This window comes from Budorcas taxicolor, chromosome 13 (genome assembly GCF_023091745.1).
Source record: "Budorcas taxicolor isolate Tak-1 chromosome 13, Takin1.1, whole genome shotgun sequence".
In the NCBI taxonomy this organism is placed as follows: domain Eukaryota; kingdom Metazoa; phylum Chordata; class Mammalia; order Artiodactyla; family Bovidae; genus Budorcas; species Budorcas taxicolor.
Genome location: NC_068922.1, coordinates 72,440,224 through 72,467,427, shown reverse-complemented (window position 1 = coordinate 72,467,427; position 27,204 = coordinate 72,440,224). Strand labels below are relative to the sequence as shown.

The following is a 27,204-nucleotide window of genomic DNA, read 5'->3' as shown; positions in this document are numbered from 1 at the left end:
TAGTGACAGCTAAGCGCAATTACTAACCTGAGTTGTTGTCCTTGTTCACTTGTTGTGTCTGACTCTTTGCCCCTCCGTGGACTGCATGCAGCACATGAGGCTCCCTGTCCTTTACCATCTCATAGAGTTAAATGGCAACCCACTCCAGTGTTCTTGCCTGGAGAATCCCAGGGACAGGGGAGCCTGGTGGGCTGCCGCTTATGGGGTCGCATAGAGTCAGACACAACTGAAGCGACTTAGCAGCAGCAACAGCAGAGTTTGCTCGGATTCTTGTCCACTGAGTCGATGATGCTGTCTTACCGTCTCATCCTCTGTCTCCCCCTTCTCCTATGGCCCTCAGTCTTTCCCAGGGGTCTTTTCCAGTGAGTTGGCTCTTCTCATCAGGTGGCCAGAGTACTGGAACTTCAGCTTCAGCATCAGTCCTTCCAATGAATATTCAGGGTTGTTTTCCTTTAGGATTGATTGATTTATCTCCTTACAGTCCAAGGGACTCTCAGGATTCTTCTCTAGCAGCACAGTTCAAAAGCATCAATTCTTTGGCACTCAGCCTTCTTTATGGTCCAACTCTCATATCTGTACATGACTACTGGGAAAACCATAGCTTTAACTTTAAAGACTCTTGTCAGCAAAGTGATTAACTTGAGTTACAGATGGCGAAACTGAGACTTGGAGAGGTTCCATGACTTGGCAAAAGTCATACAATTTGGATGTGAAGGAGCTGGGGTTTGAAACCAGGTTGTTTGACTCCAACACTAACACATGCTTTGTCTTATTTTGGTGTTAAACACACTGGAATTCTTGGCTTTCCTCCTTTATTGACTGTGTGAGTTGGACAGGTTACCTAACCCTGTCATCCTTAGTTTTCTTGCTTGTAAAATGGGAATTAATAGTGATGTCTACTTTAGAGAATATTATGAGGATTAAATGAAATAATACATGCAAACATCTAAGCACAGTATTGACACATAGTAAGTACTCAACAAGCATTGATTATACCTTAATGTAATCAACTAGTTCCCCTTTCTTGCTTTGGCTTCATTTCCAGTGTTCTGTTATTACAAACAGGATTGCAGTAAATACCCTTGTATGGGTGTCATTTTGCACAGTTTGAGTATGTCAGTTGGTCGGATTCCCAGAAGAGGAATCACTAGCACAAAAATACATGGATGTTGGGACTTCCCTGGTGGTCCAGTGGCTAAGGCTCTGTGCTGCCAATGCAGATTGGTGTCAGGTTCAACACCTGGTCAGGGGACTAGATCCTGCATGCTGCAACTAAGACCCGGTGCAGCCAAATGCTTAAGTAAATACATATTTTAAAAACAGGTAGATGTTAAATTTCTAAAGAAGAAAGGTTAAGGGGTCTGAAGTGATAAACATGAATATGTGGAAACATGAAAATTATGTAAGTAAGAAATGTATAATAGTGAAAACTAACACTTTCATACTAGTATAATATAACACTACTATAGTAAACACTGTATGCAAGGCACTGTTCTAAGCCCTTTCTGAATATTCAGTTCAGTTCAGTCACTCAGTCATGTCCGACTCTTTGCGACCCAATGAATCACAGCACACCAGGCCTCCCTGTCCATCACCAACTCCCGGAGTTCACTCGGATTCACTTCCATTGAGTCAGTGATGCCATCTAGCCATCTCATCCTCTGTCGTCCCCTTCTCCTCCTGCCCCCAATCCCTCCCAGCATCAAAATCTTTTCCAATGAGTCAACTCTTCGCATGAGGTGGCCAAAGTACTGGAGTTTCAGCTTTAGCATCATTCCTTCCAAAGAAATCCCAGGGCTGGCCTCCTTTGGAATGAAAACTGACCTTTTCCAGTCCTGTGGCCATTGCTGAGTTTTCCAAATTTCTTGGCATATTGAGTGCAGCACTTTCACAGCATCATCTTTCAGGATTTGAACTAGCTCAACTGGAATTCCATCACCTCCACTAGCTTTGTTCGTAGTGATGCTTTCTAAGGCCCACTTGACTTCACATTCTAGGATGTCTGGCTCTAGATGAGTGATCACACCATCATGATTATCTTGGTCGTGAAGATCTTTTTGTACAGTTCTTCTGTGTATTCTTGCCACCTCTTCTTAATATCTTCTGCTTCTGTTAGGTCCATACCATTTCTGTCCTTTATTGAGCCTGTTTTTGCATGAAATGTTCCCTTGGTATCTCTAATTTTCTTGAAGAGATCTCTAGTCTTTCCCATTCTGTTGTTTTCCTCTGTTTCTTTGCAAATTTTCATAACAACCCAATGAAGTAGGTATTATGATCCCAATTGTATTAGTTGTCTATCACTGGATAATAACTTATGCCCAAACATAGCAGCACGAAACAGCACACATTTCTTATCTCACAGTTTCTGTGGGTTTGATATCAGGCTCAGCTGGGCCCTTTGGCTCAGGGTCTCCCACGAGGCTGCTGTTGGTCAGGGCTGTAGTCCCATCTGAAGGCCCCAGTGGGGATGGATCCACTCCACCCTCATGCACTTGTTTGTAGGATGATGCAGTTTCCGGTGGGCGTTTGAACTGAGGCCCTTGGCTTCTCACTGATGTTGGTGGGAGGCTGTCTTCAGTTCCTTGCTATGAAAGCTTCCCCAGCATGGCAGCTTGCTTCATCAAGGCCAGCAAGAGTCTGTTATCAAAAGCAAAGTCGCCGTCTTTTGTAAACTAGTCATGGAAGTGATGTCACCGTTGTCATGGTCTTTTATTTAGAAGCCTGTCACAGAGTTCAGCCCATCCTCCGTGGTGGGAGGGGTGGGGGCTGAATCCCATAAAGGTGTGAACACCAGGAGCCATCTGAAAAATCTTCTTGCCATGTTCACTTTTCAGAAGAAGAAATGGAGGCACAGAGAGGTTAAGTGATTCGCCCAGGCCACACAGCTAATGTCTGACTCAGGGATTCAGACCTCGGTAGCGTGATTTCAGATTCCATGCTCTTAAATTGTGGGCTTTACAATTAACAGTTGTTCATAAAAGGCTCAAAAGAAGGCTCAAAAGCTAACAGAGCCATTGTTTTAGCACAGTGGGTTCACAGTGCTGTTTGCTTCGATATTACTGTTCTCATAATTCATAAAATGTAATTTTAAAATCTGGCATAGGCTTTTCATTTTTAAAATATTTGTTTATTTATTTGGCTGCCCAGGGTCGTAGTCGTGGCCCGTGGGATTTTCGATCTTTGTTGCGGCATGTGAACTTAGCTGCAGCATGTGGGGTCTAGTTCCCTGACCAGGGAGTGAATCTGGGCCCCCTGCATTGGGAGTGCAGGGTCTTAGCCACTGGACCACCAGGGAAGTCCCCAGCACAGAATTTTTAAAAAGGAAGCTTCTCTGTACAGCCAGCTCATGCAGAAAAGGCCTCACTGCTGAGAGCTGGGCTTCAGATTGGACTGTAGAGCCCAGTCCCATGTGGGGAGGGGGAGCAAGGCCTCATGTCCCCTCTCCATTCACTGGCTGCCATAGCATAACCAGACCTCAGTCATATGTAGTCAACCAGGCGATCCCAGTTTCCAATGGACTAGCCTTTCACTGGGGAACTTGACGGTGTCCCTGCTGGTAACCACTAGCTCTGGACTCTCAGGCAGGCAGGATGCATGCTAGGGATGCCCAGGCCCCTGGGGGAAGCAGCATAGTTGTGGCCAGTTCCAGCTGCTGGTCTCTTCTGGCATAACTGCAGTGTGCAGCAGATGCGTGGGTCAGCAAAGGCTCTGGTGCCAGACAGACCTGGAATCGTGTTCCAGCCGGCTCTGGATCTCACTAGCTATGTGTGAGTGATTGTGCTAGGTTGCTTCAGTCATGTCTGACTCTTTGTGCACCCTGTGGACTGTAGCCTACCAGGCTCCTTTGTCCATGGGATTCTCCAGGCAAGAATACTGGAGTGGGTTGCCATGCCCTCTTCCAGGGGATCTTCCCGACCCAGGGATCGAACCCATGTCTCTTACGTCTCCTGCATTGGCAGGCCAGTTCTTTACCACTAGTGCCACCTGGCAGCGAGCCATGGGCAAATAATTTCCTGAGCTTTCCTTTCTTCTGCACAGTGAGTTGCCTTGAGGATGGCATGAGATCACAGAGGTTGCTGCAGTTTCCGTTGCTTCTGTAGCAAATTACCATTAACTTGGGGGCTTAAAACAGCACAGACTTACTCTCTTACTGTTCTGGAAGTCAGAAGTCTGAGATTGGTCTCAGTGGGCTAAAGCCAAGGTGATGACAGGGCTGGTTCATTTCGAGGGTTCTGGCAGGAGAATCCAATTCCTTAATTTTTTTTGGCTTCTTAGTGTCCTTGGCTTGTGGCCCCATCCTGCATCTTCAACGGGCATCACTCTCATCTCAGTTTCCATCATCATATCATCTTCTCCTCCTCCTGTGGTCACATCTGCTCCTGCCTCCCTCTTATAAGGACATGCGTGGTTACATCTAGAGCCTGCTTGTCTAACCCAGGATAATTCTTGCATCTCAGGATCTTCCATTTAATCACATCTGCAAAGCTCCTTTTGCCATATAAGGTAACATTCACTGGTTCCAGGGATTTAGGACCTGGATATCCCTGGGGCCATTATTCAGCTGACCACATAGGTCAAGGGTCTGGCACATAGTTAGCACTTAGTAAACAGCAGCTTGTCACCCTGCCTCCTGCATAGAGACTGAAGGATGGGAAGGGGTGTCACGTACCCACTCACACATGGTGAAGATTTCCCAGCTGGGCTGGTGATTCTTTTTCAAGAAGAGGAGAAAGGTCTTTGTAAAACATAATCTGGAAGAGTTCACCTCCACAGCCTGGGGATTTCAGTCTGGGCTTCCAAGGTGGGGAGCTTCTGCTTAAGCTATTGGTGGGTGGCACAGCCCCCCAGACTCAAAAGCCATGCCCCTCCACTTCAGCTAAAACAAATCAACTTTTTCAAATTTTAAAACACTTGCATAGAGGTTTCTATGTGCCAGATTCTATTCTAAATACTTTATATACGGTAATTCGACAACTCTGTGAGGCAGGGGCTATTCATATCCCCACTTTACAGATGGAAAAAAAAATAAAGTACAGAGAATTTATGTCACCCACTGTGGAAAACTGCTCTTAACCACCTCAAATACCAAAATATTTAAAAAATCTGTTTATTTTTCATATTTTGTTGTGCTGATGGAGCCATATTATACTACATCTTTAAAAAAATTATTTATTTGGCTGCACCAGGTCTTCACTGAGGCATGTGGGATCCAGTTCCCTGACTGGAGATCGAACCCCAGGCCCCCTGCATTGGGAGCTCAGAGTTTTAGCTACTGGACCACAGGGAAGCCCTCTACTACATCTTTTTTATATTTATAATAAATAAATAAATAAATAGAAAATATAAAAATAAGGAAATGCACGTATGAACACGCAGCGCACCACATGGGCTTTCTCCTGCCCTGTAACCTTCTGTTTATGTTTGTTCTCAAAACTTTTCACCTTGTCTTGTCTTTCCTACCAGACTCTAGATCCTTCCAGAGCAGGGGCCACTTCTGGCATAATGTTCACAATAAAAATAATGGCCAAGTGACTTAACCTCACTGTGCCTCAGTTTCTTCATCTGTAAAATGGTTGTAGTGCCTGTCTCCTAGGGCAGTATGAACCCTTAGTTTATTTCCCATTTTTTTCTAATTAGAAGTAGTCTTCCGAGATCTAAGTGTAAAAACTGAACTATAAAACTCTGAGAAGAAAATATGGTAGTAAGTTTTTGTGACCTTGAGTTAGGCAAAAGCTTCTTAGATGTGATAGCATCAGTATATGCAACAAAAGGAAAAATAGATAAATTGGAAATCATTAAGTTTGAGAGCTTCTGTGCTTCAAAGGACACCATCAAGGAATTGAAAAGACAAAAGAATGGGAAAAATGTTTGCAAATCCTATATATGATAAGGGACTTGTATCTAGAATATATTGAGAACTTTTACAACTTAGAAAAATTGAAAACAGGCAAAGAATCTATATAAACATTTTTTTTCCTAAGAAGATAACATAAATGGTCATTAAACATTTAAAAACACGCTCAACATCATTAGCCACCAGGGAAGTGCAGATCAAAACTACAATGAAATGAACCTCACAGACCATTATGTGACTAAAATTTAAAAGTGGATAGTAGTAAGTGTTGACAAGGATGTAGAGAGATTGGAACCCTCGTGTTACTAGAAGAAAGTACAATGATGCACTCAATTCAGAAGTTCCTCAGTCTGGAAGTTCCTCAAAAGTTTAAAAAGAGTTACCACATGATCCAGCAATTCCATGCCTTAAGGTGTACATCCAGGAGAAATGAAAACCTACATCCATCCCCAAACTTGTACAGGAATATCCATAGTAGCATTATACGTAGTAACCAGACGGTGGAAACACTCCAAATGTCCTTCAGCTGAGGAGCAGATAAACTAAATGTGGTTTATCCACACACACAGTGGACCATTATTGGCAATGGAAAGGGATGAAGTACTATACATGCTACAACATGGGTGAACTTTGAAACAAAGTTTACATGACATGTCCTGCTACAAGAATACCTATTTAAACACCAATTTGTTGGCTGCTGCTGCTGCTGCTGCTAAGTTGCTTCAGTCGTGTTCAACTCTGTGCGACCCCATAGATGGCAGCCTACCAGACTCTCCCATCCCTGGGATTCTCCAGGCAAGAACACTGGAGTGGGTTGCCATTTCCTTCTCCAATGCATGAAAGTGGAAAGTGAAAGTGAAGTCGCTCAGTCGTGTCTGACTCTTCGTGACCCCATGGACTGCAGCCTACCAGGCTTCTCTGTCCATGGGATTTTCCAGGCAAGAGTACTGGAGTGGGGTGCCATTGCCTTCTCCAAATTTGTTGGCAGTCCTTAGATTTTTGGAAGGGAATGGCTGGTAAACTTTGTTACGTGCCCAGTCACTTCAGTCGTGTCCGACTCTTTGTGGACTGTAGCCTGCCAGGCTCCTCTGTCCATGGGGATTCTCCAGGTGAGAATATTGGAGTGGGTTGCCATGCCCTCCTCCAGCGGATCTTCCCAATCCAGGGATCAAACCTGAGTCTCCTGTGTATCCTGCATTGGCAGGCAAATTCTTTATCACTGAGCCACCTGGGAATCCCCAAACATTGTTATAACAATAACCAAAACTGTAACAATAATGAAAGCTAGTATTTGTTAAGTGCTGGGTTTATGCTAAGCACTCTTGTGCGATCTCATTTCAGACCCCCAGTAATTTTGTGAGGTAAATGTTATTAACCCCATTTCACAGTTGAGGAAACTGTGACCAGAGAGCAAAAGTCAGAATGTGATGGACTGGAGCTTGTACCCTTAACCCTTCTGATGAGTGTGTATTCATTTATACTCCTTATACCATTTCTCCAGGATAAGTGCTGTTATTATCCCCATTGTACAGATGAGGAGACTGGGGCTCAGGGGGCTCAGGCTTACCTGAGAGTATAAGGAGCAGAGCCAAGACCTACCAGAGGTGTCCCCTCTTAGCTGCACCGCCATGTGGCTTAGCGGCTTTGCTCTGCCCCCACCCCGTCATCCGCTGCTTTTCAGAGATGCTGCACAGTTGACTTGGTGGGGCTGCATTAGGCTGGGAGCTCTTCAGGTGCCTGCTGGATCTAATTTATCCCCATCCCTAGTACCAGCATGTGGAGGACCTGGTCCAGTTAGTACCAGGAAAGCACCAGCTCAGTGTAATGGGGAAGAGCTTGGGCAGATACTTTCTAGCTGTGTGACCTTGAGAAAGTGACTTCACCTCTCTGAAGTCATGTGTGTAAAGGTGACCACAGCACAGAGCTGGGTACAAAGAGCTCAACTAATAGTAGACTAATATTATTAGTTAGAATAGTAGGAGAGACCATTGTTGAGTGGATGCATTAGAACAGAGGTGGGCAAACTTCTCCTGTAAAGCACCAGATGGTAAATATTTTTGGCCTTGCAGGTCATGGACTTCTATGGCAACCGCTTAGCTCTAGACAATAGTAAACAAATACGTGTGACTCTGTTCCAATAAAACTTTATTTATATGGACACACATTTAAATTCTGTATAATTTTCATGTGTCATAAAATTACTATTTGGGTTTTTTTTTTTCATAGCTTTAAAAAATATAAAAAGCATTCTTAGCTCACAGGTGATAGAGAAACAGGCTGGATATGACCTGTTGCCCTAATTTGCTGACCTCTGCAACAGAATGTGAGTTCTACAAGGGATTTTTAAAAAATCTTTATTTATGTTCTTTGGGCTTCCCTGGTGGCTCAGTTGGTAAAGAATCCGCCTGCAATGTGGGAGACCTGGATTCCATCCCTGGGTTGGGAAGATCCCCTGGAGAAGGGAAAGGCTACCCATTCCAGTATTCTGGCCTGGAGAATTCCATGGACTGTATAGTCCACGGGGTCGAAAAGAGTCAGACACGACTGAGTGACTTTCACTTAATTACTTATCTACTTTGGCTGTGCCGGGTCTTAGTTGTGGCAGACAGGATCTTAGTTCCGGGACCAGGGATCAAACCCGGGCCCCCTGTACTGGGAGCATGGAGTTTTAGTCCTTGGACCACCAGGGAAGTCCCCTTACAAGGGATTTTTAGATACTTGGCTTGCTATCATAGCCACAGCACCCAGAAAAGTCCTAACATATAGTAGGCATTCCATAAAGTTGCATTAGCTGAATAAATCTGGAAGTCAAAGTGGGTCTGAAGCTGGCCCTTTAAGGCTGGGAGGTGGAAGGAGGGAAAGGAACATTCCAGATAGGGGAACAGCCAGAGCAGAGGAGTCAGGGGTACCTCCTGTGTGCCCCCGCTTTGGCGCAGTAAAGCCATCAGAGCTTGATGGAGACACCTGTGCAACGAGGCCAGCTATTCCGGGGTGGTAAGGGGTCCAAGGTGGGGAAGGGAGGCAGGAGTGAGGGTCAACACTCTCGGGATTGCTCCCACTGGGTTATGGCCCTGCCGCATCCCTGAGCCACCACCAGCCTTATTTTTAACCTGCTGACGAAAGAAAATCTGATGAAATCAAGAAGGGTGACTGATCCCTGCCCCACCCCCTGCCCCAGTTACTGCTCCTTCCCTTCTCTACAGAAGGGGCAGAGCCCTCCTTGGGACACCCTCCCCAAGAGCCCCTCCCCAAGTGGTCATAGGAAAAGAAATGGTGCCTGCATTTCCCTAGCAGGCCCTGGATTCAGGGAGGGAGCCTGGTGCTTGAAGGGAGACCCTCAAGGCTCCTAGATGGTTGAGCAGGCTGGGAACTGCCCAAGAGAGAGCTGGATGTTTCTATCTGTCCAGCACACACTTCTCAAATTTTAATGAGCAGTGGAAGCAGCTGGAAGGTTTATAAAACACAGATTCCTGGGCTCCTCCTGAGAAATTCTGATTCAGTGGATCTGGGGTGGAGCCCCCCCAATCTACATTTGCAACAAGTGCCTGGATGATGAGGGGCTGGGGTCTGCATGGACCACACTGTGAGTACCACTGGACTAGAAGATAGCCTCTGGACCGCAGCAGTTCAGCCTGCCCTTTACCTGGTAAGCTGCCAGCTACACCCCATCAGGGCCGCTTCAGGCTGAGAATCTGGGTAGCCTTGAAGGCCGTGCTAAGCACTTTGGACTTTACTTTCAGCAAGATAGGAAGCCTTGCAGAGACTGTCAGCAAGAGGTGAGGCAAGCAAGCTGCCTGTGACCAGTTGTAGGGAGTGAGTCTGGAAGCAGGAAGGTTACAGAGGGCAGTGGGGGACCTGGCAGGAGAAGCCACGGAAAGGTGAAGAATAGGCAGATCAAGAGCCTCGGGGGAGCAGGAGAGACAGGAGTTGGTGGTGCATGTTTGTGAATATTGAAAGATGAGGAAGGAGGGTGTGGGAGACACTGGGATTCCTGGCTTGAGGGCTAGGGAGCTGAGGGGCCATTTCTGAGATCAGAGACATTGGAGCGGGGGTGCTGGTAAGGTGTTCAATCAGTCATGGGTGCCTCTTTCAAACCCAGCAGCCTTTATTACCTTGGGCTGTGTGGCCATTCCCCTCTGACCCCTGTTCTGGTTGCCCTGGAGGGTCCATTGTTGATCCTCTAGAACCTTCCAGGGCTCAGTGTGAAGACTGCCATTCTGGCCTGAGGAGTCCGTGCTGCAACACAGCTTCCCAGGAAACAAGCCTCATCCAGCTCACACAACCAAAAAAGGACATTTTCTCAGTTTGAAGGTTTGCCCAGTCTTTTCCCTCCTCCCCCACCCAACCTGGGGTTTCAGGTTTCCCGGGAAGTGTCTCTGAAAATTTAGGTCTTTGAATTACACATACCCATGTGCAGGCAAATGTGTGTCTGGGGTTGTGCATGTACTATATTTTTTTTTCTTTCTTTTTTTTTTTGAAGTTTTTAATTGTATAGTTGATTTGCAATATCATGCACATTTCAGATGTGCAGCCCAGTGATTTGATTATACATATATGTGTGAGTGTGTGCACACTCTTTTTCAGATTCTTTCCACCTATAGGTTATTGCATAACATTGAGTATAGTTTCCTGTGATATACAGTAGGCCCTCGGTGGTTCCACACTTGGTTTCGGTGTAACAAATGTTATCTTTCTCCTTCTTCTTTTTCTCCTCCTCCTTCTTCTCTGCCACTGCCAACACCCTCATCAACACCATCACCATGACCACCACCACCATCACCATCCCTCAGCCCCATCCCGGGCTAAACATTTTCCTATGTTGCTTCTCAGCCGTTCACAGCAACTCTAAAAGGGGAGAATTATCATCCTACAGACGTAGAAACTGAGGCACGGAGAGGCAAAGCCATCTACCCAAGGTCCTAGGGTTCCTGTAGGGTTGGGACTGGGGGAGGTAAGTGAGGTGAGTCGTACAAGTACAGGGTCTGGATCTGGACTTTATTGACATTTTTTTCATAGGTTGTTCATCAAGGATTATTGCTGCATTAATTTTGACTTTAAAAAATACTGCATTCAAGTACTATTTATCTGGATTACTGAGTTTTCCTTTTTTTTTTTTTGTCAGCCCCCTAAATTTTGAGCCTGAGATGAATGCCTCATTTGCACACTAGCCCCAGCCATGGCCGAGCCAAACTTAGAATCCAGGGCTGCTTATTCCAAAAGCATGCTCTTTATTCTCTGTGCTGCCCCCTTGCCCATACAGATGTTCATGTACGTATGCGTGCATTCTTTTATGTATTCTTTCATTCAGTATAATCTTATTTTCTTCAGTAAACATTACTGTGGCAGTGGAGAGGACAGGGGCTTAGAAACCAGACAGTTCTGGGTGTGAACTCCACTACTTGGTATTATTTTGGCTGTGCTGGGTCTCTAGCTGTGGTGCACGGGCTTCGCCTTGAGGTGAGTGGGGCTTCTCTTGTAGACCACAGGCTCTAGAGCCCGCGGGGCTCAGTAGTTCCTGTGTGTGGGCTTAGTTGCCCAGCAGCATGTGGAATCTTGGTCCCCCGACCAGGGATAGAACCCATGTCCCCTGCACTGGAAGGCAGATTCCCAATCACTGGACCACCAGGGAAGTCCCCCACTACTTATTATTGAGTGGATGGACAAACCTGTGACAAAAGGCACAGACTCTAGACTCAAGAAAGCCTTTGTTTGAAACCTTGCTTTCACTTGCTGGTTGGATAAGTTGTAGGTGGGCTCCTTAAGCCTTCTTGTGCCTTTGATTTCTCCTCTGGAAAGAGGGATGATGGTGATAACGCGGGCCACAAAGAGCACCTGGGGAAATTAAATGGATTAATTTCTGTAAAGCTTTTGGCATGTTGTAAATGCTTTATAAATGTCAGTTATTGGCATCCTTGAGCAAGGTATTGCTCTGAGACTCAGTTTCCCCACCTGTGGAGTAGAGTCAGTAAAAGCTACCTCCCAGGCAGTTTTGAGGATTGTAAGGTGTAATGTAGGCAAAAGGCTTGGCACCTGGAGGGAGCTTGGTAAACTTCGTCTCTAGATGGGGCTCAGTTCCGTTCTGGAGACACATGCAGATCAAATCCCCGAGGAGGTGACTCATCTGCCGATGGGGACACTGATTGGACCTTTCAGTTCCCCAAAGACATGACGCTTGTACCCCCTTTCAGGACCTTTGCATGTGCTCTTCCCTGCCTGGCTCACTGTTCCTGCCTCTCTGCTGATGAGCCAATGGATGTGTCAGTTTCAGGTCTCAACTGGCACATCCTCAAGGAAACCTTGCCTGATCCCCGCCTCCACCACCGATCTACATCAAGCCTTCCTGCTGGACATCCTCATCACATTCTATACTCTTCCTTTGTGGCACTTCTCACAATTGCACTTAATTGTGCTGTGCTTAATCGCTCAGCCATGTCCCACTTTGCGACCCCACGGACTGAAGCCCTGCAGGCTCCTCTGTCGGTGGGATTCTCTAGGCAAGAATATTGCCATGCCCTCCTTCAGGGCATCTTCCCAACCCAGGGATCAAACCTAGGTCTCTTGCATTGCAGGCAGATTCTTTACCATCTGAGCTACTACGGAAGCCCAAGAATACTGCAGTGGGTGGCCCATCCTTTCTCCAGGGGAACTTCGTGACCCAGGAAGTGAACAGGGGTCTCTTGCATTGCATGCAGATTCTTTACCAGCTGAACTACCAGGGAAGCCCTTTTATTTGATTATATTATATTAAATAATTTTGGTTGCTTGCATCCAGCGCATCTCCTTCTTTGGAAAGGCACTTGTCTCGCCCCTGGCCCTGGAGTCTTGGCTCCTGACCAACCACGGCACACTCCAGAGTAGCACAGAGTCTGGAATCATCTTGCCTAGGTTCAAAATCCCAGTTCCTGCACTTAGGGACTCTGTGACCTTGGACAAGTTACCTACCCTGCCTATGCCTCAGTTTCCTTTTCTGTAAAATAGGGACAATAATAAGAGCACCAGCTTCCTAAGGCATCATGATGATTACATGAGATAATCTTTAATTTCTTTACATTGAAGCCCTTTGGTTAGTGGGGCTGTTAATCTTTTCGTAGGTGCTTTTCCTAGTTAGGTTAGATTAACAGCTGAAATAAACATCCCCCAAATCTTAGGCGCTTAATGCAGTAGACATTTAAGGCTTGCTGAGTTTAATGTTTCAATTTAATGCTCAAATGTTGCGTGTTTAATATGAAACTGTTGGGGAGGTGGGCTTTGCTCTATGCAATAATCATTTGTGGACCCAAGTTCCTCCCACCATGTTTCTTGACCCTGGGGGCCACAGGGGGTTCTGTGGATAGAATTCAGCGAGTCTGTGAATCTGGATGCTGCCTTAGGTTAGATTCCCTAGAAGCTGAGTCTGAGATGAGGATTCTTGCACTGGCAATTTATGGAGCAAGTGCTCTCAGAAGCAAGGGGGAGTGAGAGAGGCAGGATGGGGCATAGAAGTAGCTAAGCAGGGATGTGTTCTGGAGTCCTGCTTCAACCTCATCCCACGCTGGGGCTCTGGAGCCTGAGTGATACCTCAAGAGTTGCTTCCTCTTGGGGCAAAAAGGGGCTGGCTGGTGTCAGTAGTCATTGGTTATAGGCTCCTTGGACTGGGGAGGGGTATGGACCTTTGGAACAAGGTGGCTTCTTATTGGTTGGAATTCTCTGAGACAGCAGTGAGCCATCAGCAGTCAATTCAGCAGGCAAGGGTGGGTGCATTTGCCCAGTGAAGGGATCCGGACAGGAAAACCACATCTCTATTTTTACTGATGTGTAACTGAAATTTAGTATTTTCTTCAATTACAGAAGTCGGCAATAAATCACAGTAATATTAGCAGTATCTCTGACTTTGTCACTCATAGAAATCACATATATTTTCATGCCACATTCCTGTTGTTGCATGTATCCTTAAAATATCCTTTATGCTAATCTATGCTTTTAAATTATGGTGGTCAATAGGCCTGCTGAATATTTTGTTTAATGTATTAATAAAGAAGAATATACATTATTATATTACAGATTTGTCCCTTTAAATATTCTGGTAACAGTGTGTCAGTGTAATTGCATCTCTTTGTAATCCTGTGTAATTTATGCGTTTTAAAACAGTATACCAAGAAAGGGTCCAGAGGTGTCACCAGATTGAAAAGAGCTGTGACACAAATGAGGTTAAGTCCCTTGTTCTGGGGGCTTGGCTTCTGCATTTTATCAGCAACAGGGGAGAAGAGAGAGGACACTGTGGATTACAGGACAGGTTTTTGTGGACCATGCCTGGAAATGGCATCATCCTGTCTTCCCACAATGCTTTAGCCAGTCATCTGACCACACCTAACCCCAGGGAGGCTAGAAAATGTTGTCCATCTATGTGCCCTGAGAGAAGAGGAAATGGTCTGGGGAACACACAACAGCCTGGACCACAGGGCTTAATAAATATTCACTGACAGCCCAAGTGAACAAAGGTGTTGTCCAGGGTGTCTCTTTGTGGATGGGGAGAAAGGGCAGAGAGGGTTGGTTCTCTGGAGGGATCCTGAGACTCCACCATGTCATCTCCTTAGGACAAGCCACGCCAAGGCCAAAGCTGAGGCAGCAGAACAGGCTGCCCTGGCTGCCAACCAGGAGTCCAACATTGCCCGCACTTTGGCCAGGGAGCTGGCTCCAGACTTCTACCAGCCAGGTAGGGCCAGCCAGGGAGGGGACTGGCCCGGGTGGGGTGGGGGAAGTCCGCAGGGTGGGGGTGGGGAGGTGGACACCTTTTTCTTTGCTTGGTGGAAAGCTGAGATTCTCCAGTGGGTCCACACATGCCTGTGAGCATCCGTGGGGCGTGGTGCAGGCATGGGATGGGATGAGTCAAGGGGACTCAGGCTGAGATTGTGGTGGCAATAACAGAGGCTCCCCCAACTGGAGCCTGTCTCCTCTCTCTGGGAAGTGAGGCTGCAGAGTGAGGAGGACCTCCTAGCTCTGATCCAGACTTTGCCCTTGAATACAGTGGTGGGAGCCCATCAGGGTGGGCGACTGGTGCTCTCCACGTTGAAGGGTTTTTAAGGAGACCTAAGGGAGAAGGAAATGGCAACCCACTCCAGTGTTCTTGCCCGGAGAATCCCAGGGACGGGGGAGCCTGGTGGGCTGCCGTCTATGGGATCGCACAGAGTCAGACACGACTGAAGCGACTTAGCAGCAGCAGCAGCAAGGGAAGCTAGATGGGAGACCTCAGAGTGCAGATCTCTGCCCGGCAAGAGGAGTCGCGCGTCCCATCACAGTGCGCCCTCTGCTGGTCCCAGGAAGAGCGACGCTGGCTGGTAGCCTCCACCTTGGGTAGTCATAGCAACAGCTGTCACCACGTGCCAGGTTCTGCGCTCAGCATTTCACAGGCTTCCCCCCCACCACCTCGATTTCAGTTAGTATTTATGAAATAGATATCATTAGGCCTGTTTTTCAGATAAGAGAATGGAAATAGGCCGGTGTGACCATAAAGAGCATAAACTCTGGAGCCAGACTTAGCCTGTGTGCCAGCCCCGGCTCCGCTCTTGGTCAGCTGGGTGACTTTGGGTAAGGCATTTTACCTCTCTGAGCCTCCTTTTCTTCTTATGTGCAGTGGAGGCTAAATAATAGCATCCACCTCATAGGGTTATTCAAAGGAGTAAATGAGTTAGTATTGGGGAATGGCTTAAAAACAGTGTTCTTGGCGCCTGGTGGCTGCAGGTCAGTGCTGGCTGAGTAAGTTGACAAGACAGCGGAGTTGGAGCGGCTTGCCCAGGGTCACCCGGTGCGGGGACCCGGCCTCGAATCCCGTCTCTCCTTGTGGTCCCCCCGCAGGTCCGGAGTATCAGAAGCGCCGGCTGCTCCAGGAGATCCTGGAGAACTCGGAGAGCCTGCTGGATTCCCCCGACCGGGGCCCCCGGCGCCGCGGGCCTCCCGGAGCGGCTCCGCGAGAGCCCGGAGCTGCACGAGCGGGAGACCCCGGCGCCCGAGGGTGGCCCCCCGTCGCCGGCCGGGACGCCCCCGCAGCCCAAGCGGCCCCGTCCGGCCGCGGCGTCCAAAGACGGCCTGCTGAGCCCGGGCGCCTGGAACGGTGAACCCGGCGGCGGCGGCGGCGAGGGCAGCCGGCCGGTCACGCCGTCCGACGGCGCGGGCCGCCGCAGCCCCGCCCGGCCGGCCAGCGAACGCATGGCCATCGAGGCGCTGCAGGCGCCGCCCGCGCGGCCGGAGGAGCCGGAGGTGGCGCTGTACCAGGGCTACCACAGCTACGCCGTGCGCACCGCGCCGCCCGCGCCGCCGCCCTTCGAGGACGAGCCCGAGGCCCCAGCCGCCGACTCCGCGCCCCCCTCCCCGGCCGCCGCCGCCGCGCCCGGGACGGCGCCCCCGCCCCGAAGCCCCGCGCCGGCGCCAGAGAGCCCCGCCAAGCTGGAACCCAAGCCCATCGTGCCCAAAGCCGAACCCAAGCTCAAGGCCCGCAAGACGGAGGCCCGAGGGCTGACCAAGGCTGGGGCCAAGAAGAAGGCTCGGAAGGAGGCCGCGGCGGCGGCAGAGGTCGAGGTGGAGGAGGTGAGGCTGCTGGTGGAAGTAGGGGCGGGGGGAGAGGGGCGGGGAGCTGGAGGTGGGATTCTGGGGGCAGATGACGGGGGCGGGGGAGCCCAGGGTGATGGCACAGGACAGGGCAGGGGGGAAACCCCTGCCGGGATGTGGGCTTAGTTAGCCCTGACCCAGGGTTACAGGGCAGAGTGCCCCCACCTTGGGCGGGGGCTGGCGTCTGTACAGTTGTCTGGGCGCTCCTTTGGAGGAGGTGACTAGGAGTCCCAAGCAGCTAGGCTGTGGGCTGCTCCTGTTTATGAGAGATCTAAGCTGGGCTCCAACAGCCTCCAGTACGCGGTGTAGCAGGGAGAGCTTGGGGGGATGAACCCATTAGGGGGGTGGGTCCTGGCCCTCTGGCCTTGTTAGGGGAGCAGGAAGCTACAGTGCCAAAGACTGGAGCTGGGCCCAGAGGGACTGAGAGACGCAGCCCCAGAGGGACTAGCAGTGGGCACGGCCATGCTCTTGGATTCCAGTCCCAGCTCTGCCTGCTGTGTGCCCTGGGATACGTTCTCAATCCTCTCTGGACCCTGAGCAGTTTGGTTGATTATTTCCTCTAAGAATCCTTCCAACTCGGATGGTCTGTCCAGGCGCTGGACACTGCCGAGGGTCGGGGTGGGGGAGTGTGCTCTCCTGGGGACTCAGGCAGCCTGTCTCTGCTGTTCCCAGGTCCCCAACACCGTCCTCATCTGCATGGTGATCCTGCTGAACATCGGTCTGGCCATCCTCTTCGTTCACCTCCTGACCTGACCTCATCCCCCAGGTGCGGCCGGGAGGAGCATGGCAGTCTCTGGGGAGGAAAGGCCCTGCTGGGCCCTGCTGGGCCGCCATCCTGTGGTTAACTGAGGCCCATCCCCCAGCAGGGGCAGGGACCTAGAGTGTGGATTTGAGAGATCATCTCTCCCCAGTGCGCGCGCGCACACACACGCACCCTTGTTGGCTCAACATGCACAGAACACTGCCTGTCTGTCAGGTGAACCCTGGGGGCTTCATTCATTCACTCACTAACGCATCATTCATTTGTTGTGGTTGTTTAGTCCCTAAGTCTTGTCCAACTCTTTTGCGACACCACAGACTGTAGCCCTCCAGGCTCCTCTGTCCATGGGATTCTCCAGGCAAGAATACTGAAGTGGGTTGCCATTTCCTTCTCCAGGGGATCTTCCCCACCCAGGGATGGAACCCGCATCTCCTGCATTGGCAGTTGGATTCTTTACCCCTGAACCACGAGGGAAGCCCATTTAACCACCCTTTACTGAGTGCCTGCTCTGCTGGGAATAGGGAGACAGCAGGGACACATTCCTGCCCTAAGAAATGAGGCGAACATGAGAGTAAACCTTTAACTTATAGCTCATTATGTAAAAGTCTTGCAGTTTAAACATTAAGCAAAATAGTTCCTGACCTCCTCCCCACAGGCCCCCAAAAATCTAGACTGAGGTCGCCGGGGATGGCCAGATCCTCTTTCCCTGTCCTCCGGTTCTCTCTTGCTTACACTCTCCACCCCCCTCCCTCAGTCCTCTTCCTGAACCCTGCTGTCAGTCGGTTCCATCAGTTGGTTTTCTCCCCGTGATAGAGCTCAGGAGCTGGGTAAGGTCCAGTGAAAAGGAAGTGGGCAGGGCTGGGGTGAAGGAAAGTGGCCCTTGCTGGTCTCAGGGTGAAGTAGCAGCCACGTGCGTGCATGCTAAGTCGCTTCAGTCGTGTCTGACTCTTTGTGACCCTGTGACCAAAGCCCACCAGGCTCCTCTGTTCATGGGATTCTCCAGGCAAGAATACTGGAGTGGGTTACCGTGCCCTCCTCCAGGGCATCTTCCCGACCTAGGGATCCAACCCATGGTCTCTTAGGTCTCCTGCATTGGCAGGCGGGTTCTCTACCATCACCACCTGGGAAGCCCAAAGTAGCCACAAGGCAAATCAAATCTTTCTCCCACTAGGACCAGCCTTTACACTGTAAATCCTATGTTTGGTGCTGCTAACAAGAGTTGCTGCCTCTTGCCTTGCTCCCCTCAAAGATCCCCTCCCTTGACTCTAGCTTAGTGTGGGCTAGAGGTTCCTACTCAGTCCCAGAGGAGAAGGAGAAGGGTAAATAGCCAGTGACAGGATTAGCCTGGTAGGTGCTGCCCGGAGAGTGGATGCTGGCCCCAGCGGGGTCTGTGTTTCCTGGGGGATATGGGAATGGTTGCAGCGGGGACTGCCGACTTCCTGACCTGAAGGATGGCGAGGGGTGAGGCAGGTGGCAGTGAGGGAGGGGAGGAGAGGAGGGCAGCGTGTACCAGACAAAGGGACAGGCAGAGGCAGCCTCCAGCAGGGCCTTGCATGGACAAAGGAGGGGCCTCTGGGACTTGTCTCTGGTCCCACTGAGTCAGAGCCCGGGCCAAGGCTGCTCTGGGGGCTTGCAGAGGCGGGGATGGTGCTGGTGACAGAGATCTTGCCCCAGAGAGGATCAGGCCTGCTTCTTGAATCCTGCCTGGAGCCTGGCTCAGCCTTGCCCCCACCCCCCGCCCCTGCCTTCCTCCCTCCTCCATCCTTCCCTCACCTAGACCTCTTTTCTTCTCTTTGCAGAGCCAGGAGTTCCTGCTGAGGACGCATGGAGCCATCTTTTGCAGTGCCAGGCAGGGCGGCTGAGGAGGACTGGACCTGGATGCTGGGGGTCCACTCGCATCCACACCACGAACGTTTAAGGAGGCTTCCTGTGGCCATCTGCGCCCAGATGCAGGCCGTGCCGAGAGGAAGAGAAAAGCTCTCTGCCCAGCAGCAGGGAAAGCCCTGAAAGAAGAGCCCTGGTCTTGAACTTCCCGATCTGCTTCAGCCCCCATCCCATCCACTCCCCCGCCTCCACCCCTACCCTAGGTCACCCCCTCCCCAGGCTTTTTGTGTTTTGGGAGAAGTCACCAAATCAGGATGTTAAATCCCAGTCTCCTCCTTCCTACCCTCTTTGGCTTTATTTTAAACTTCTGAGGCCTCCCAGGAAGTGGAGGAAGTGACGAGATTCCTGTGGTGGGTAATGGAGGGTGATGCTCTCAGCCCACCAGCCCTTCTTGTCTCAGTCCTGACCCCTCCCACCCTCTGTCCCTTGCTTCCAGATGCTCAGGATGACAATAGAGGAAATGGACGTCTTCTGTTTGAATATCCCAGAATACAGTGCTTCCGTCTCCTCCCACCGGTCCAGTTAGCTTCCCTCTGGACCAGCAGGAGAGGGGGAGACGTGAGGGTTTGGGACCTTGGGCTGGGAAGCCGCTGAGCAGGTGGCCGGGGGTGGGGGTGTGTGGGGAGAAGGGCTGAGGGGCAGTTAGGATGGCTCTGTTTCTGAGGGCGCCTGAGCCTGGGGCTGGCATTACACATGGGGGCTTCGAGGATGCTGAGGGTGAGGAGAGGTCGCCCTGCAGGAGCTGTGGGGCCTGTGAGATTAAGCCCTAGGGATGCCCCATGAACTGGTTGGTCCGCTTCCGCTCCCAGGGGCCACAGCAGGCTTGGTTGGAGGTGGGGGTGTGCTGAGCATGCAAGCCCAGGCAGCTTTCGCTGGGGCAGACACTCAGGCTGATGCTGAAGACAGGCTGCTTGTCAGCCAGCGTGTCCCAGGGAGAGGGGAGCAGGTGTGGGGTTCCCGCTGGGCGCCGTCTGTGATAAGCTCCTCGGCTTGCTTGGCAGGAGCCGGTCTTTGCATGTAGCCCCTTTCTGATGTGCTGTGTACCATGCTGGTTTCTCCTGTCCTTGGTGCTGGCTGGGGGTGGGTGGAGGCTAAGGGCTGTGGCCTCGGCCCTGGGGAAGGATGGAGGGCCAGTGGCCCAGGCCCCTTTGAGCTGGGGAAGGACGTGACCAGGACATTTAAACTGAGTTGGAGGGAGCAGCTGCTTTCCTGTCTTTGTTTCTCTGCTCCTTGGGGGCTGGGGTGGGGGTAGTCTGGCCTCCCCACCGGGGTTGCTCTTTGACCTGAAGTTTGTTTCTAACAGGGTCAGCTTTCCCTTCCTCCCTCAATACTTGAGAACCTTCCCTCCAGCTCCACACTTACTGTTTCAAGCACCGCTGGGGCCTCGAGGTCGTTGGATTGCATTTCTGCGGAGAGGAGCCTGTGGGTTCTGCCGTCCTCCAGGGGCTCCACCATCGTGTGTGGGCTTTTCTGGACAAGTAGGGCAAGAGGAGGGTGGGCTGGGGTTGCTGCTCAGGGGAGACAGGCTCCAGGCCTGGGCTCTGTGGTCACTGTCCGGGGTTTTTGGTCTGGCTCAAGGTTGGGGATAAGCCTCTGGCTGCCAGGGCTCCTGGGTGGGGCCTTGTTTGGGGGTTGGTATTTGGGGTGAAGGTTCAGGAGGCTGCCGTCTATGCAATAATAAACTTGCATCTGCTCACAGGCTCTGCCTGGGCTGCGGGGTCTGCTTGTGGGCTCAGGACGGGGGACTGGTCTGAGGAGGAGGAGGGAAGCTGAGGACCCTGGGTCATGCTGGGTCAGGCCCTGCCTCTCTTACAGTTTCCATACTACCGCCCGTGTGTGCACCTGCTCAGTTGTGTCCGACTCTCCGCAACCCCGTGGACTGTAGCCCACAAGGCTCCTCTGTCCATGGGATCAGCTCAGCAGGAATACCGGAGTGGTTTGCCATTTCCTCCTCCAGGGGATCTTCGCAACCCAGGGATCGAACCCATGTCTCCTGCAGCTCCTGCATTGGCAGGCAGGTTCTTTACCACTGCACCACCTGGGAATACCTCCTGAGGGGTGGCTGAAAGGCTTCAGTCCTGACAGGGGCTCCCCAAAGGCCACAGACCTTCTAGGGAAGACCCTGGGTTTGTAAGGCCAACTTCTAAAAGATTCCCTGAGCAGCATATAACAAAAGAAAGAGCCTGCCTTTAGGAAAAACTCTTTGGCCACCTACCCCGCAGGATCTTAGTTCCCCAGTCAGGGATGGAACTTGTGCCCCCTGCTTCGAGAGTCCTAACCACTGGACATCCAGGGAAGTCCCGAAACAGCCTGCCTTTTGAGATTGGCCTCCCTGGGCTCTTGTCCTGCTTAGGATACTTATTTCACTTCTCCGAGCCTCAATTTCTCATCTATAAAACAGAGAAAATACTACTACTACCTCCTGGGGTTGTAGTGAGGAGAACTTTAAACGTTAAAGCTCATATAAAGCCCAGCGATTGAGGGCAGTAAGTGCAGACTTCCCATTTTGGGGTCAGTACTGCTGTTGACCTGAATTACAGCCATTAGCCCTCTCACAAGCCGTTTGCATTTTAATTGAAACCCCAGAAACCTCGAGGGGATGGAGATGATTCGGGCTCCTGTCAGAAAGTCACAGAGCGTCTCAGTCAAAGGAAGGACCTAGAGGCCATCACCATAGCTTCCAGAGGCTTAGATGGGAGAAGAGACTTGCCCAAGGTCACACAACAAGCCAGGGGTGGGAAAGCAGTTATCGTGATTTGTTTTTGTGGCTAAGTCAAGCCAGCAGCCTCCATGAGATAGTTGGAGGGGAGGGTCCCTCACCAGTCAGTAGGCTTGAGTTCAGGCAGGTTCCAGAGTGCTTCGGTGCTCGGGAGTCCTGGCTGTCTGCCCAGCATCATCACTGACTTACTGCATCCCAGACACCCCCTCTTTCTGGGCCTCAGTTTCCTCTTTTGCCAAGGAGACCATCATCCCTGCCCCGTTGCCTTCTTTACAGGTATCATGGTTGTGAGCATCCGATGAGGTAGCTCGAGTGGTAAAGAGGTTGTTGGCAAAACCCTGGAATAATCCAGGGGTCCCAAAGAAGAAGGATGGGCCTGGAGGGACCACAGGAGGGACGGAGGGGCTGGGAGTGAGGAGGGAGGAGTTGTACTCTGCAGAGGATTGAATAAAGTGCACCAAGAGAAGGGGGAGTGGGCAGCCAGCCCACTGCGGGGATTTGCAGACTGGCCCTCTGTGTGTGTATATGTGTGTGTGTGTAAACTGGGAGTGTGGGGTGAGGGGGCAGGCAGACAGCCTTCGAATCCCCTTGAATGGTTTGGGGGAAAAAAGCTCATTCCAGAGCCGGCCGGAACGTTGGAGTCAGGTAAGGTTGGTTGGAGTCTGGCGCCCCCTGGGGGCTGAAGCACAGCACACAGCCTGGCTGGTCCCCTTTTCAGCCTTGGCCACTGACACCTCTAGAAGTTTGTCCTCCGCTGCCAGGTCCAAGGTCCTTTGAAGGTGTCTTGTGCCCTAGGGGAATTTAAAACCACCTCAAGGACGTTAACTAGGGCCTGTGATTACTACCACTGCCTTGGAATCTTGGCAGGACTCTTCCAGGGCAGAAAAAAAGATGGGGGGCCTGGGAGCTGTGGGATCCAGATGAGGGATTTGTGACAAGATGAAATTTTTCATAATTTCTGAGGAACCAACAAAGGATCTGACTGTGCTGGGAGAGATGAAGGCCCAGATGATGACTTTTGGCGGCCTCAAGCCTGAAAAAGTTCTATGGTGCACCCTCAAATATGTAGCTCAAAATACAATAGCAAAACTGTAAAACGCAAAACTTGCATGTATGCTGAAATTCAAGTAGCTAATTTTTCCTTTGTCCAAAATACTGTCTCTTGAGGTGAAACTTCTCCCTCATTAGTGCTTCTTGGCCATATGGCACCTCTCTGAAAGCGAGCAGATTACTTCCTTCAAGGTCAGCTTCATCAACATGAGCTGTTACCCTATTCTTTCTTCTCACTTGGCAGTGGGACAGGATGCCCAGGGAGCAAGTAGAGGCTCCTCTTCCACATTTTCCAGTTGGAAGGGGCTTCTGTTTGCCAGAAAAAGAGCCCAGGACCTTGTAATAGGATATGGGAAGAGAAGCAAGGCTGACATGGGAGGAACTGTTTCAGAGGGGGCTGAAGGGGGGAGACCCTGTGGTTTGAGCCCCGGCCTTGCCTCAGGCTCTGCAGTGGGGGGGTGTGGAGAGTGGAGGGGGGACTCTCTCACCCTAGGCTCCTCCTGATTTCTGGTCACCTTGGCCTACAGCGGCTTGTAGTGGGGCTCCCAGCCAGAGACTGAGGTGAGGTCACAGCCGTGAAGACACCACATACTGGCCGTTGGACCAGTGATCGGGCTTCCCCAGTGGATCAGATGGTAAAGAATCTGCCTGCAATGCAGGAGACCTGGGTTCAATCCCCGAGTCAGGAAGATTCCCCTGGAGAAGGAAATGGCAACCCACTCCAGTGTTCTTGCCTGGAAAATCCCATGGACAAGAGAAGCCTAGCGGGCTGCAGTCCACCAGGTCACAAAGAGTTGGACATGGCTGAGTGGCTGAATACACATAGAGACTAGTGATGATTGACAAGGCCCTGGCCCTTTGACTTTGCTGAAAAATAACTCTAACAAAGATGGAAGATGATGAAACAAATGAAGTATTTATTAGAAGGGAAAAAAAGAGTACTGTATATGTGGATAGACACACAGGCAGACTCAGTTGCAGGGTTGCACCCTCATGGCAGTTTAAATCACTTACATGGAGCATTTGTTCCAGTTTTCCTTTGGCTAATCATTTTGATTCGCCTGGTTCCTATTTGGTATATCTCAGGGCCCTCCCAAGTGCACACATGCATCTCTTAGCCAAGATGGATCCTGCTGAAGAAGCCTGTGGGTAGCTTGGCATCAGCATCACTCCCCCTTTGACCTCAAAGAATCCTTTCTGCGCATGTGTAGTCAGGGAGGTCTCTTGACATTGAGAAATAAGTGATCTGTTATCTTCTGTCTGGGCAGGGCCCAGCCTCCTCTCTCAATTGTCCTGCCATTCTCATCTTGAAGTATCGGTCCACAGGGGACGAATCTCCAGTTGCTTTCCCCTGGGTGCAGGGGCATGTACCTCCTGCTTCACTGCTTGCCTCTAGACTCTGAGAAGGAAGGAATTCCTCTCTCCAGGCAGAACAGCAAGTGGGGTGGAGGGTGTGTGTGGAGCGAGCGGGAGGGGGTAATGACACATGAAGTGTCTCCCAGGCCCCTCTGATCTGGGAGGCAAGAAGCTGGTTCATTCATCCTCACCTGGGCATTTGACACAAGGATATTAGTTATCCTTCCTGGGGAGTTTTCACTTGAGAAGTCTGGAGAGAGCAATGCATTATCTAAAGGAATATTTTACTCTAGAAAAATTTCAGATATCCACAGAGTATCTTTTTTGGCCAGGTGCTCCGAGCCAAAGAAACAGCTCCTCATCCCTACCCAAAAGAAGAAAAGATAAATAACCACCCACCCATTTCCCTTCTCACATGAGGGAGGGATATTAGCAGTCTGTGGCCCGTGGTGTTCTGGGTGCTAGGATCGTAGCCAGCACTTATTAAGAGCTAGTAATACCACTTGCATGCCAAGTGATATTATATTGTCTCATTAAATTGTCAGAGCCATGGGCTTGCTTAGTGGTCTTGTGGCTAAAACTCCACACTCCCAATACAGGGGGACTGGGTTCGATCCCTGGTCAGGGAACTAGGTCCCACCTGCTGCAACTGAGTTCACATGCCACAACTAAGACCCAGTGCAGTCAAATAAATATTAAAAAAAAAAAAAAAAAAGAGCCACTCCATGTAATCATAACTGTTGGGAGCAGGGAATGGAGGATAAGGGTGAAGGTAAATGACCTGTGTTACCTACTTGTATCTGGCAGAACTGGATGCAAACTCATCTATTTGACCCTAAAGACCAACTTCGCACCTAGTTACAGTTAGGCTGGCTTGTAGTTCTTAATTATGACCACCAGGGGCGCCACTGCTCCACACATGAATGCTTTCATAAATGGGCTCAAGAGAACGCGGCTGCTGCTGCTAAGTCACTTCAGTCGTGTCTCTGTGCGACCCCATAGACGGCAGCCCACCAGGCTCCCCCGTCCCTGGGATTCTCCAGGCAAGAACACTGGAGTGGGTTGCCATTTCCTTCTCCAATGCATGAAAGTGAAAAGTGAAAGTGAAGTCGCTCAGTCGTGTCCGACTCTTAGCGACCCGATGGACTGCATCCTACCAGGCTCCTCCGTCCATGCGATTTTCCAGGCAAGAGTACTGGAGTGGGGTGCCATTGCCCTCTCCCCAAAGAGCGCTGCTTTTATTAAACAACAACAACAACAAACCATCACCATTGCCATTCTGTGATTCACTTTAACAATAAAAGCTACTATAAATTAAATACTTACTATGTGCCAGGCTTTGCCCAAGTGCTTTACATGCATTATTTCATATATTCCTCACAACTGCTCTGTGATTTCAAATGCCACTGTGTTCCACAGATTAGAAACTAAGATTTAAACCCAGGACTGTCTGTCCATCTTCAAAGCCCATACGCTTAACCATACCCTCAATGGAAGGCACAAACTAAATGCTTGGAGGGTACATTCGGCTAGCAAACTTTTGTTTGGGCCAGGCTGGTACCTTAAAACACATTAAATGCTTTGGGGCAGGGCATCAGTCTAGACTTGTGGGCTTCCCAGTGGCTCAGCGGTAAAGAATCCACCTGCAGTGTAGAAGATGTAGGGAACCCAGGTTCGATCCCTGGGTCAGGACATTCTCCTAGAGGAGGAAATGGCAACCCACTCTTAGTATTCTTGCTTGGGAAATCCCGTGGACAGAGGAGCTGGGAGGCTACAGTCTATGGGGTGGCAAAGAGTCAGACACCACTGAGCGACTGAGCACGCACACATCGGTCTCGGCTTAGCCACAGTCCTCACCATGCCCTGTTGCCTCTCTCTTTTGTTTATCTTACCTGCCCAACTCTGACATCATTTGAATTTGCAACCCCATTTATGCCAATGACAGTGCTGACTCCATTTATACTAATAATATTTGGTGGACTGGAAAAAAAAAAACTGGGTGGAATCTTGGAGTTTTACGAAGACAGCCAGGAAAGGTAACAAATGGTCCTGGCCCAATGTCATTCCAGAGATGTGGGAGGCAGCACTGTCCTTCAGTGCTGTCCCGGATGTGTCAGTAAACGAGTTAGCTGCAGTGTGCATGGCACGCAGATGTGTGGGTTTCCTGGGACAGACGACAGTGAGCTGGAAGTGGACGTGACACGTTTTGACGTCACAGCATCCTCCCAAGCACGGTAATCAGGGTGACCGGCCACTTCATGGACCCATGCAGAATCTTGCCCAGTTTGTGTGTCTTTTTCGATTTCCATTTGCTTGGCCCCTGACCCAGTGGTTGGACTTCATCAGCATTGTGGGGTTTCTAATGAATATCAATCACTCCATCTGTTAAGGAGTGAATTGTGTCTCCCCTAAAATTTGCGTGTTGAAGCCCTACCCTCCATACATAAGAATGTGATTGTATTTAGAGATAGGGCCTTTGGAGAGGCGATTAAGTGCAAACGTTAGGCCATCAGAGTGGACCCTCAACCAGTTTGACTGGTGTCCTTATAAGAGGAGGAAATCCGGACAGAGTTGAGGGATGCAAAGGTGGAGACGGATGAGCCCTAAATCCTCTCTTTTTCTACTAAAAGAGGTAACTAAATTCTTCAAAGTGAGGTGCCAAATGTGTGACCTATGACCACATCCCCCACCAGCCACACTGGCAGCCAGGGGCCAGCTCTGAGGTTTGCAGGTTAAGATGAGATGCAAATGGAGGGCCCTCCCCACCTATACCCACCAGTTTGTCCTTCCCAGCTCGGAGAAGCAGCCTGCAGTGGAGGGGCCTGGAATTTGTGTCCAGACCACATAGTACACCTGTTCAAATGTCCAGCTCTGCGCACCTCCCTCCAGCCTCAGCAACACCCTGGGCCACCTCTCAGGGGTAGAAGGACATTCTCCAGTAGCCAGGAGAACTGGCCACAAGCCCAGGCAGGCCGTGGGAAACAGAATGTTGTTCAGAAA

General features: G+C 50.4%; 1 protein-coding gene across 1 annotated transcript in view; it reads left to right on the top strand.

The window, feature by feature from the left end:
* JPH2 (junctophilin 2) overlaps positions 1–20,780 on the top strand; it is a 73,424-nt gene extending 52,644 nt beyond the window's left edge. Inside the window, 5 exon segments of the mRNA XM_052650547.1 lie at positions 14,428–14,546; positions 15,686–15,771; positions 15,773–16,414; positions 17,108–17,201; positions 18,995–20,780. Of these exon segments, the coding sequence (XP_052506507.1) occupies positions 14,428–14,546; positions 15,686–15,771; positions 15,773–16,414; positions 17,108–17,188 (928 nt within the window). The 3' untranslated portion in view covers positions 17,189–17,201; positions 18,995–20,780.
* Positions 20,781–27,204: the final 6,424 nt, after the last annotated feature.